Genomic DNA, 13,355 nt, shown 5'->3' with positions numbered 1-13,355 from the left:
TTACTGTGAAAAAAATGTTGACTTTTTAGGTAATAAAATCGTGATTTGGATCATCTTGGGAGATGTTGCATGTTCTCTTATAAGTGGACGTTGCCCTGGTACATTCCAGATAAATACCGAGTAAGGGTCTTTCAGTTGCAAGCAACAGACTCCAACCCTGATAACTTCAGCCAAAAAGGATTTAACGGAAGGATAGCATGTGTGTGTGCGTTTAGGCGCTGACAGAGCTCTAGAGTTGAAGAAATAGCTGAGGGGGCAGATCCCAGGGCGCCTTTCAGGATCCAGGGAGAAGAACCACAGAGTTGCATCAAGGCCCTAACTTCGCTTGAAATCAGCACCTGTTGTGTTTTCTGTTCCTGTGTCCTCATCCTGAGGATTCAAAGTACTAAGAGTCAGAGTTCCCATCATGGCTCAGCAGTCACAAACCCAACTAGGATCCATGAGGATGCGGGTTCGATCCCTGGCCTCGCTCAGTGGGTTAAGGGTCCGGCGTTGCTGTGAGCTGTGGTGTAGGTCACAGACACGGCTCGGATCTGACGTGACTGTGGCTGTGGTGTGGGCCAGCAGCAACGGCTCAGATTCAGCTCCTAGCTTGGAAACATCCCTATGCTGTAGGCTCAGCCCTAAAAAAAGACAAAAAAAAAAAAAAAAAGTCAGTGAGAGTCTATTTAGTGAGCTCGAGGCCTGGGGGAAAACAGTGCATGGCAATGAACAGTGCTTCAGAACCACCCGTAGTGGGAGGTAGGTGATCCAGAAAAGGGCTTTTACTGAAAGAAATGGAAATGGATGGGGAGTAATCACGACTTGCTCTGTTCTCTTCTCCATCATGCCTCTGCTTGAGTTTCTGCCTTGGCTTGCAACACTCCTTTGACCTGGAATGCACCTGGCCAGACCAGCGGACAAATTCCCATTACCCTCTCAAAACCCGGATAAAGTAAGGCACGTCTGCAAAGTCAGGCAGAGGAAATCGCCTTACACGTCTTTGTACCTTGTTCACACTCCCCTTGTTGAATTGCTCACACTATAGTGCAGTGATGTGCATCTGTAAGGATCTCTCCTGTGGACGTAAGTTCCTTGAGGGCGAGAATAATGCCTTCTCGGAAGTTTCCATTGTGGCTCAACTGTAGTGAGCCTGACTAGTATCCATGAGGATGTGGGTTTGATCCCTGGCCTAGCTCAGTGGGTTAAGGATCCAACATTGCCACGTGCTGTGGTGTAGGTTGAAGATGAGGCTCGGATCTGGTGTTGCTGTGGCTGGGGTATAGGCTGGCAGCTGCAGCTCTGATTTGAGCCCTGGCCTGGGAACTTCCATATGCTGCAGGTGCAGCCCTAAAAAGCACAAAAATAATAATAACATATGTCTTCTCAACTCTGATGTCTCTTCTGTGCCTTAGGATAGCACCTGTCATAAGGTAAGTTTTCAACAAAGGCTTTCTGGAATAAATGCAAACAATAAACCACTGCTATACTGAAAAAAAAAAAAAAAATGGAGTTCCCATCATGACGCAGTGGAAACGAATCTGACCAGGAACCATGAGATTGCAGGTTCGATCCCTGGCCTTGCTCAGTGGGTTAAGGACCCAGTATTGCCGTGGCTCTGGTGTAGGCCGGCAGCTACAGCTCTACAGCTCCGATTAAACCCCTAGCCTGGAAACCTCCATATGCCATGGGAGCAGCCCTAAAAAGACAAAAACAAAAACAAACAAAAAAAAACTTCAAACAAAATTAAACTAATTTGAAAGTTCCCACATGGTGCAGCATGGATCCGCGTTGCCACAGTTGTGGCACAGGTCAAAACTGCAGTGTGGGTTTGATCCCTGGCCTGAGAACATACACATGCTGCAGGCACAGCCAAAATAATAATAATAAATTAAATTAAGGAAGCACAAGAAAAAATCTTTAAAAAAAAAAAAAAATTCTATATAGCCGCAGGGTAATTGCCGCTTACCTTGGCAAATCTTCGTGATGTTTGAGAAAGCCTGGCAATGTCTTCGAGATCCAGATACGAAATGATATTCAGGAGCAAACTGTCTGAGAGCCGCTCAAGGAAGTCAAATTTACCTTCACATAAATTGAAGACATAGTCTAATATCTTCGCACCAAATATTAACGCAATTTGGACTGTAAGTCAAAGAAGCCAACACAGCAACATGGTTATCCTGTGCGGTCGGATAAAACTACGATCATTATCAGTAAGACAAGCTGTGGGGCATTTTCCCCTGAGAGTGATATTAGATTTTGCTGAGTCATTCCTACCTTCTCCAAGCTACCTTTGGGACCCACGGTCTGTATTGATGAGGAATTTGTTTCCAAGAGCTGTCCTTGCCTGAGACTGGAATTTTTAGGTACACTTACTGCATGACATAGTGATGGACTGTGCCAAATTCCAGCCCAGACATCTGACTAAATTAGTCTCAGCGACATCCTCATCTTCATCCTTGCATCTCCATGACTATGCCGGGGGCTGGTCCATGTGGTGGTCTTACCAACAGCCTACCACCTTCCTCCAAGTTGGTGTGAAACACATTAGTATCTCTGTATTTTGATTGATTTTTGTTCTCTTATTGTTTTACACTTCTGTGTGTGTGTGTGTGGGTGTGTGTGTGTGTGTGTCTTTTTAGGGCCACACTCAAGGCATATGGAGGTTCCCAGGCTAGGGGTCGAATTGGAGCCGTAGCCACTGGCCTATACCAGAGCCACAGCAACGCAGGATCCGAGCCCCCGTCTGGGACCTACACCACAGCTCATGGCAACACTGGACCCTTAACCCACTGATTGAGGCCAGGGATCAATCCCACGTCCTCATGGATACTAGTTGGGTTCGTTAACCACTGAGACGCAACGGAAACTTCATTTTACACTGTTTATCGAACTTTTTTCCTTCTTCATTGCCTTATTTCATTTCTATCTTTACATGATTTAAAAAAAAATAGAAAGAGGTGGAGTTCCTGCTTTGGCACAGTGGGTTAGTGATCTGACTTGTCTCTGTGGTGGCACCAGTTCGATCTGGCATTGCTTGGCCCAGAAACTTCTGCATGGTGCTAGTGTGGCTGAAAAGGGGTGGGGGGGAATAGAAAGAGGCAAAGAAAAAAAACCAGATGCATATTTTATGAAAATGGTGTCAACTTTTGCCTACTATCTTTCATGCCTTTTCAGTTATTTCCATATTAGGAAATAGTTCACAAAGAATCAACCAACACAATGACCTGCTTCAACATGTTTAATGTAGGAAAAAACAGGCTTGGTGTGTTTTTTCATCCCAGCTCTCCGAATACCCAAGAAATGGCTAATACATGGTTATAAACAATAAAATATAACATAACATTGTAAATCAACTCTACTTCAATTTTTAAAAAAATTAAAGTTCCTGCTATGACACAGAGGGTTAAGAATCCATCTGCAGTGTCTCGGGTTGCTGTGGAGGCGCTGGCTTCAGTCCCTGGCTAAATGCTGTGGGTTAAGGGATCTGGGGTTGCCACAGATTAGGTCGGAGCTGTGGCTTGGACTGAAATTTGTTTGGAAGGATACATGTTCAAATTATAACCGTGGTTAAATCCAGGTGGTGGTTTTTCTTTTCTTCATTGTATCTGTATTGTGTAATCTTTCTATAATGAAATCCATTGTATCGGTGTAATGTTTTCAATTCTAGGATGAATGGCTGGAAGGAGGGTATGTGTGTGGATTCCAGGGGTGCCAAAGATGGAGAATTTCCTGGTTTCTTGCAGTTCATTTTTTCACTGCTGACTCTCCAAGCACCACTCTACCTGGACTTCCCAGAGAGCTTCTCTTAGGACAGAAAGAGTACACTCTCTGCAGGGGACTAACTGTCCACGATTGGGGGACCACCTTCCTTCCCAACCTGGAACATTCCTTCTGAGGCAAGAGGGATGGAGCTGTCACGAATACTAGGCTCCCTGCAGAAGCAGAGAGACTGGCGAGTCTGTAGGTGGATGGAGCTCCGATTTCAAAATGAATGTAAGGTATGGGCTATGTTTATGTAAAAGCTCTAATTGTGCTAACTTGGAAGAGCCCGGCATATAAGATTTCTCTCCAAAACTGGTTAGTCCAGCTTTCTAGAGGCATTAAGAGTTTAGTTGCTTCTAAATTCCAAGTGTTTTTCATTTGAAGCACTTCTAAGATCCAAGGGGTTTCGGGGGGGGGGTGCAGGGAGATAACCCTTCAAAAACATTCTAAGAGGGTAGTGGGGTTTTTTGGGGGGTTTTTTTGTTTTGTTTTCTTTTTGTCTTTTTAAGGTTTCTTGGGCCGCTCCCGGAACATATGGAGGTTCCCAGGCTAGGGGTCCAATCAGAGCTATAGCCACCGGCCTACACCACAGCCACAGCAACGCAGGTTCTGAGCCGTGTCTGCAACCTACACCACAGCTCAGGGCAACGCCAGATCCTTAACCCACTGAGCAAGGCCAGGGATCAAACCCAAAACCTCATGGTTCCTAGTCGGATTCGTTAACCACTAAGCCAGGACGGAAACTCCGTGAGAGGGTAGATATTATGAAGAAACCTTGCCTACCAGCAGATTAAGAAAAAAGAAAGGGGAAAAAAAAAAAAAAGGCAGTACTTACTGGAAAAACAAAACAAAGTAAAACACTTAGTATAATAAAAATCCCTTAAAATAACTGGGAGCATTTGAACATTTTAGATGTCAGGAAAGCAGGCTCAAAGCATGGTTAGATGTTTTACTAACGAAGTCTTTAAAATGCTAACATTATAAAAGGACATATATACCTAAGTACGTAATGTGATAGTTTCAAAGTGTTCAGGTGTTGGGGTACTTATAAAAAAATTCTTTTGACTTATTTGTATTTTTTTTTCAGCCACACCTATGGCATATAGAAGTTCCCAGGCCAGGGATCAAATCCTATGCCACAGCCATGGCAATGCTGGATCCTCAACCCACGGCACCAGGCTGGGGATTGAACCCAGGTCACCTCAGAGGCAACACCAGATCCATAACCCACTGTGCTACAGCAGGAACTCCTCCAACATTTATTAAAAAAAAAAAAAAATGTTGGAGTTCCTGCTATGGCACAATAGCATGTCAGCGTCTCTGAAGTGCCAGGATGAAGAAGGTTTGATCCCCAGCCCAGCACGGTGGGTTAAAGGATCCAGCATTGCCACATCTGTGGCATAGGTTGCAACTTCAGGGCTGGGATCTGATCTCTAGCCTGGGAACACCATATGCCATGGGTGAGGCCATAAAATAGCAAAAAAAAAAGAAAAAAAGAAAAAACCATAGAAAAAGAAATCTTTTCTATATAGTGGATGAAATTTTAGCAACGTTATTGCCTGCTATGATATGGAAAGAAGGGAATATCCCTAATGAGTGTAGGATTTGACTAACAAGATTTCCAAGCAGAGTGTTGTTGAACATGCCGCCTGATTTCATTTTGCTGCTTACAGTAAAATGTGAGAAGAGATAAGCTAAAAGAAAGTCTCTTAAAAGGTAACCAGGATTTGCCGGTTTCAAACTTTTTCTGCCTTGTTCAAAAATGCTAAGGTTAAGCAATGACCCTCCAGGTAGGGATCAAATCCAGAGCAATGTCAGGAAAACATGTATAAAGATGATGCTGAGGGAGTTTCTGTTGTGGCTCTGCAGAAACGACTCCAGCTAGTATCCATGAGGATGCAGGTTGGATCCCTGGCCTCGCTCAGTTGGTTAAGGATCTGGCATTGCCGTGAGCTGTGGTGCAGGTCACAGACTCAGCTTGGATCCCATGTTGCTGTGGCTGTGGGGTAGGCCAGCAGCTACAGCTCTACAGCTCTGATTTTACCCCCAGCCTGGGAACTTCCATGTGTGTGGTTCCACCCCCCCCAAAAAAAAAGATGATGCTGAGGGCGTAGATATAAAATGCTTTGATAAGAACTATTCGGTAAAATTCTAGAGCTTCCAAGAAGCTTAAGGATGTGTCACTCGGGAGTCAAGGGCAGAAACCCAAGGTAAAGGAGGATGGTTTGTCTCAAAAAGATGTGTAGGTGGTTTTGTCTAAAGGCGTGAACACCAATAAGAACAATAGACAACACATGAAGTTTTTAAGAAAATTATATCAGCAGAAACACTGACTGCCAGCTTGAACTGAAAGGGTTCAGAGGCAGTAGGAAAGGAAAGATGACGCTGGACCCCCAAGCTTCTACAAGCAGGAAGGAAGCTGAGAAAACTACACCTGCAAACATGGGCTACATTTTGCCAAAAAGAAAGGATGATTCAGGATGGAACCAAGAGTCCAGAGGGGAAGCCAAGAGCCATAAAGAGTCTAGGGTTAGATCTGGAGCCCTAATCAAGAACTAATAGGAATTCCCGTCGTGGCTCAGTGGTTAACAAATCCGACTAGGAACCATGAGGTTGCAAGTTCGACCCCTGGCCTTGCTCAGTGGGTTGAGGGTCTGGCATTGCGGTGAGCTCTGTTCTAGGTCACAGACACGGCTTGGATCTGGCGTTGCTGTGGCTCTGGCGTAGGCCAATGCTAGAGCTCTGATTAGACTCCTAGCCTAGGAACCTCCATACGCGGTGGGTGCAGCCCTAGAAAAGACAAAAAGACAAAGACAAAAAAAAAAAAAAAAAAGAACTAATAGAGTGCTCCCTTTGGCAGCACATGTACTAAAACTGGAAGGATACAGAGAAAATTAGCATGGCCCCTGTGCAAGGATGACACGCAAATTCATGAAGTGTTCCATATTTTTTGGACTTGGAGAATAGACTTGTGCTTGCCAAGGGGGAGGGGGAGGGAGTGGGATGGATGGGGAGCTTGGGGTTAATAGACGCAGACTATTGCCTTTGGGATGGATTAGGAATGAGACCCTGCTGTGTAGCACTAGGAACTATGTCTAGTCACTTATGATGGAGCATGATACCGTGAGAAAAAAGAATGTGTACATGTATGTGTAACTGGGTCACCATGCTGTACAGTAGGAAAAAAAATAATCTATTGGGGAAATTAAAAAACAAACAAGAACTAATAGGGAATTCCCATTATGGCTCAACAAGTTGAGAACCTGACTAGTATCCATGAGGATGCGGGTTTGATCCCTGGACTCGTTCAGTGGATCAAAGATCCAGTGTTGCCATGAGCAGCAGCATTGGTGGGAGATGCAGCTGAGAGCTGGCGTTGCTTCGACTGTGGCAAAGGCCTGCAGCTGCAGCTCTGATTTGACCCCCAGCCTAAGAACTTCCATATGCCATGGGTGCAGGCCTAAAATGACAAAAAATAAAAAACAAACAACCTGTGCCCAGCTGGACGTCAGAATTGCTATAGACCAATGACTCCCATGGCGCTACCATTTCCCCACTGTATTCAGTGATTCTCTCGTGCCTGTCCCACCATGATAGGTTGGGGAGGGAAAAAGAAAACTTATTAGTTCCCTGGCTTCAGATCTAGAGGGAATATCCTTGAGCAGCTGTATTTAAGGCATTACCGGAGTTCCCGTCGTGGCGCAGTGGTTAACGAATCCGACTAGGAACCATGAGGTTGCGGTTCGGTCCCTGCCCTTGCTTGGTGGGTTAAGGATCCGGCGTTGCAGACTGTGAGCTGTGGTGTAGGTTGCAGACTCGGCTCGGATCCTGCGTTGCTGTAGCTCTGGTGTAGGCCGGAGACTACAGCTCCCATTCGACCCCTAGCCTGGGAACCTCCATATGCCGCGGGAGCGGCCCAAGAAATAGCAAAAAGACAAAAAAAAAAAAAAAAAAAAAAAAAAAATAAGGCATTACCCCCAAGGAGCCCCATCCACATATGGACCTGATTTATATGAGGAGATTTGAACTACTAAAGATATACTCCAAGAAGAAAGAAATGTACCCAGAAGGAAAGAATAGAATTTCAGAAGCAATGAAGATGAAAGACACAGTAGTAACCCCAGGCAAATCTAAACAACCACTACTGCATAAAGCTTGTTCTAAATAACAAACTTTGGAGGAGGTTTATCCAAACAAAGCAAATCAGAACACCAGTGGTGACTCAGCGGAAATGAATCTGACTGGTATCCAGGAGGACGAAGGTTTGATCCCTGGCTTCAGTCAATGGGTTAAGGATCTGGTGTTGCAGTGAGCTGTGGTGTAAGTCACAGACAAGGCTCAGATCCTGCGTCGCTGTGGCTGTGGTGTAGGCCAGCGGCTGCAGCTCCAATTCGACCCCTGGGAGCCTCCATATGCCGCTAGTGTGGCCCTAAAAAAAAAAAAAAAAAAAAAAAAAAAAAAAAAAAATTAAAAAACAAAACAAACACCAGTCAATAATTATATAAGGTTGAGGTTTAGAATGTAAACATTCTAAAGTCCTTATGTTCAAGAGGCAGATAGAAATACTGATAAATGTTGGATTTTTATAAGTCAAGTTAAACTTGCTAAAATTTTAAGGGACACCGATGGGGCAGCAGGGCGGGGGGGCGGGGGCAGGTGGTCGGTAGAAAGGAGGGAAGGAGAAAGAAAGGAAGGAAAGAGAAAAAAGGGAAAAAAGAAAAATGTATAAGGATAACTCCAAAATAGTTGCTCTGTAATCACTTAGAGATTGGTTCACGGTTGAACAAAATGGAAAAAATTTAGGGTGGCTGAACAAACAGGCGTTTCTCTTTTTCTCACGCAGAGTCTGAAGGTAGACTATAGGGGCTGGGGCAGGAGTTATGCCACTAATATCCCAGGTTCTTTTATCTCTCTACTTCACATTCTTTTTTTTTTTTTTTCACATTCTTAGGCTGTGGCTCTCACCCTCCCTGTTCTCCAGGCATCACAACCACCATCCAGTAGCTAAGGGGGTAGGATAAGGAATGAAAATGTGCATGCAGTTCCTGTCGTCGTGGCTCAGTGGTTAACGAACCCGACCAGCATCCATGGGGACGCGGGTTCGATCCCTGGCCTCTAGCAGTGGGTTAAGGATCTGGAGTTGCCGTGAGCTGTGGTGTAAATTGCAGACATGGCTCAGATCCCATGTTGCTGTGGCTGTGGTGTAGGCTGGCAGCTGTAGCTCTGATTCGACCCCTAGCCTGGAAACCTCCATATGCCGTGGGTGCAACCCTAGAAAAGAAAAAAGAAAAAAAAGCTTGGAAGCTGAGTCCACCCTTTCTTTTTTTTTTTTTTTTTTTTTTTTTTTGCTTTTTAGGGCCACATCCACGGCATGTTCCATGTGCCACAGTGGGAACTCCTGCGTGTACCCTTTCTGAAGGCACTTTCTAGGAAGCTCTGTGAAAGACCTTCAGCTCCCATCCTACCTAGCAACACTGGGTCATGTGGCCACATCTGTGAGGTAGGGAGGGAAATGTAGTTTCTGTCCGAAGGGGAAAAAAAAAATGGAATAAAGACAATAGGGAGTTCCCTGGCGGTCTAGTGGTTAGGACTTTGGGCTTTCACCACTCAGCCCAGGATAGATCCCTGGTCTGGGAACTAAGATCCCACATCAAGCCAGTGCATTTGGCAGCCAAAAAAGAGTGAGAGGGGGAGAGGGAGAAGGAGAGAGAAGGGAAGGAAAGGGAAGAAAATAAAAAGGAGGGCATGGAACCCAGAATAAAAAGCAAAGAAAAGGCATAATAAGATGAAAGCACCAAATAAGATAATGCAATTATAGGCATATTAGTAATCACAGTAAATACAAATGAACTGATCATGCTAACTAGAATACACTCAGATAAATAACACACACACGTGCTTAAAAAATGATACTACAGGTGTTCCCATTGTGGCACAGCGGAAAGGAATCCAACTAGGAACCATGAGGTTTTGGGGTCGATCCCTGGCCTCACTCAGTGGGTTAAGGATCCTGCGTTGCTGTGGCTGTGGCTTGGGCTGACAGCTGTAGCTCTGATCAGACCCCTAGCCTGGGAACCTCCATCTGCCACAGATGCGGCACTTAAAAAAAAAAAAAAAAAAAAAAAAAGGGATGCTACAGGAATTCCTGCTGTGGTGTAGTAGGTGTTAAGAATCCTGCTGTTGTCTCTGCAGCAGCTCTGGTGGCTGCTGAGGTATAGGTTCAATCCTTGGCACAGCACAGCAAGTAAGGGTCTGGTGTTGCCACAGGTGTGGCATAGGTCACAGCCATGGCTTGGATTCAGTCTATGGCCCACCAAAAAAAAAAAAAGGCGATACAGGAGTTCCCTGCTGGAACTAGTAGTTAAGGATTTGGCATTGTCACTGCTCTGGCTCAGGTTCAATCCCCAGCCTGGGAACTTCCACATGCCACAAGTGCAACCAAAAATTAAAAAAAAAGAGAAAGAAATAGAAAACCTGAGAGACTAGAACCAGTAAATAAATTGAATCAGCTGATTTGAAAAAGAAAACCTCAAGTAAAGCTTCAGGTCTACACTGATCTCCAGGTTAGCTTTATAAACTCTCAAAGTACAGACAGTCCAGATCTTAATACTATTTGTTCCAAAAAAGAGAAATAGAAGGAAACTCTCAGTTCAAATTACAACATTTCTCTAACTAGCAATGATGATAGGCAAAAGGAAAATTGCATACAAAACAACATTCTGGAACATACATGGCAAAAACTCTAAACAACGTATTAGGAAATTGAATCTATCAACATATTATAAAGACCTAAATGGTGAGCAGTAGAGTTAATTCTGGGATGATCCAAGATAGAGTGACTTTATTTTTTTATTTTTATTTTATTTATTTATTATTTATTTGTCTTTTTGCCTTTTCTAGGGTGGCTCCCGCGGCATATGGAGGTTCCCAAGCTAGGGGTCGAATTAGAGCTGTAGCCACTGGCCTACACCACAGCCACAGCAACGCGGGATCCGAGCCGAGTCTGAGACCTACACCACAGCTCACGACAACGCCAGATCCTTAACCCACTGAGCAAGGCCAGGGATCGAACCCACAACCTCATGGTTCCTAGTCAGATTCATTAACAACTGCACCACAATGGTAACTCCCAAGATGGAATAACTTTAAAAGCTATATGAATATCATTCACCATATTAACAGATAACCTGGGAAAAAATGATCATCTCAGCAATGTAAAAGAATTATTACACATAATTCTTACACCTATTTATGAATAGGAACTCTTAAGTAAATGTAATAAAAGGGAATATCTTGGAGTTCCCGTCGTTGCTCAGCAGAAATGAATCTGACTAGCATCCATGAGAACGCAGGTTCAATCCCTGGCCTTGCTCAGTGGGTTAAGGATCCCGCATTGCTGTGGCTGTGGTGTAGGCCAGCAGCTACAGCTCCAATTCGACCCCTGAGAACCTCTATATGCCATAGGAGTTACCAAAGACATAGGCTAGTTACCAAAATCCTAATAATAGTAGCAATAATAATATATAAGCTTGTATAGCATTCAATATTTGCCATGTACTGCTCTAATTTGTATATATACAGTGTGTATCATATATACACATAGTCCTTTGAACCTCACAAAAACTCTATGAGATGGGGGCTGTAAGAGTGGGATAAAGAACAGAGAGGGTAAGTGGTTTGCCCAAAGTCACACAGTGATAACTAGGATTGAACTGAGCAGTGGTCTCCATAGCACATCTCTTAATTGTGGCCTTATGTGGCCTTTAATGTCAGGCATAAGACCAGAATGTCTACACTCACCATTTCTATTCGTCATTGTTTTGGAGTTTTAAAAAAAAGGAAGACAAAAAAGGGATCAGGATTAAAAAGCAAGGAAAAAACTGCCATTACTACAAGAGCAGATGATCTAAAAGTCAGGAATTTTACTGAGAAATGATCAGTATCATTCTTTCATATACCAGTAAAAATTAATTCAAAATTATGATAGAATTCCTGTCATAGCTCAATTTTGTTGTTGTTGTTGTTTTGTCTTTTATGGCCGCACCAGTGGCATATGGAGATTCCCGGGCTAGGGGTCCACTCTGAGCTATAGCTGCCAGCCTACACCACAGACACAGCCACACCAGATCCTAGCTGTGTCTGAGAACTACACCACAGCTCACAGTAATGCTGGATCCTTAACCCACTGAGTGAAGCCAGGGATCGAATCTATGTCCTTATGGATACCAGTCAGGCTCGTTACCACTGAGCCACAATGGGAGCTCCTAAGTTTCTTCCTTTCCTTCCTTCCTTCCTTCCTTCCTTCATTCCTTCCTTCCTTCCTTTCTCTCTCTCTCTCTCTCTCTCTCTCTCTCTCTCTCTCTCTCTCTCTCTCTCTCTCTCTCTTTCTTTCTTTCTCTCTTTCTTTGTCTCTTTGTCTTTTTAGGACCTCACTCGTGGCATATGGAAATTCCCAGTCTAGGGGTCCAATCGGAGCTGAAGCCGATGGCCTCTGCCACAGCCACAGCAACGCCAGATCCAAGCCTCGTCTGTGACCTGCACCACAGCTCATGGCAACGCCGGATCCTTAAACCACTGAGTGAGGCCAGGGATCAAACCAGCGTCTTCATGGATGCTAGTCGGGTTCATTAACTGCTGAGTCACAATGGGAACTCCGTGGGAGCTCCTAAGTTTCTATTCTTAGCTGCAAAAAATTATAAGGTGCTTGGGAAGAATTTGGACAAAAGATATACAAGACATTGAAAAAAACATTAAATCTCAATAAATAGAGAGAAATACCACACACCACACTCTGGAAGACTATAGAATGGCAGCTCTTCTCTTAAAAAAAACCTAAAAATTCAATCCATTTTCAATTAAAAATTGAGCAGTGATTTTTGCATAGATTTACTAGCTGATCTTAAAACTCATATGCAGAGGGAGTTCCCGTCTTGACTCAGTGGTTAACGAATCCAACTAGGAACCATGAGGTTGCGGGTTCGATCCCTGGCCTCCTTCAGTGGGTTAAGGATCCGGTGTTGCCGTGAGCTGTGGTGTAGGCTGGCGGCTGCAGCTCCAATTCAACTCTTAGCCTGGGAACCTCCATATGCCATCAGAGCAGCCCTAGAAAATACAAAAAAAAAAAAAAACTCATATGCAGAATAAAGAAATCAAGAACAGCCCTTGTAAAGAACAGGAGGAGGAAGATGAATTCATCCTTACAGGTAAGAGAATATTTTAAAAATTCTAATTAGGAGAGTTCCCACTGTGGTCCAGCAGGTTAAAGATCCAGCATTGTCTCTGAGCTTGAGGCCCCTTGTTTCACTGCTGAGGTGTGTGTTCAATCCCTGGCCCAGAGCAGTGTGTTAAGAATCTGGCATTGTAGCAGCTGTGACATAGGTTACAGCTGCAACTTGGATTCGATCCCTGGCCCAGAAACGTCCATATGCCCTGGGTACAGCCAAATAAAAGAAGAAAAATTGTAATGGGAGTTCCCTGGTGGCCTAGCAACTAAGGATTCTGCATTGTCATTGTTGTGGCTCAAGTTTGATCCCTGACCTGGGAACTTCTGCATGCCTCGAGCATGGCCAACAAAAAAAGAAAGGAAAAGAAAAAAAGGAGGTATAGCATGT

General features: G+C 44.3%; 1 protein-coding gene across 1 annotated transcript in view; it reads right to left on the bottom strand.

The window, feature by feature from the left end:
- The window catches only part of FBXO36 (F-box protein 36), an 89,224-nt gene that overhangs the window by 12,830 nt on the left and 63,039 nt on the right, over positions 1–13,355 (bottom strand). Inside the window, exon 3 of the mRNA XM_021075100.1 lies at positions 1,949–2,121. Within this exon, the coding sequence (XP_020930759.1) occupies positions 1,949–2,121 (173 nt within the window). The remainder of the gene's footprint in view (positions 1–1,948; positions 2,122–13,355) is intronic.

This window comes from Sus scrofa, chromosome 15 (genome assembly GCF_000003025.6).
Source record: "Sus scrofa isolate TJ Tabasco breed Duroc chromosome 15, Sscrofa11.1, whole genome shotgun sequence".
Taxonomy (NCBI): Eukaryota; Metazoa; Chordata; class Mammalia; order Artiodactyla; family Suidae; genus Sus; species Sus scrofa.
Note: the sequence above shows the minus strand (reverse complement) of the source record. Positions and strands in the feature narration are given on the sequence as shown.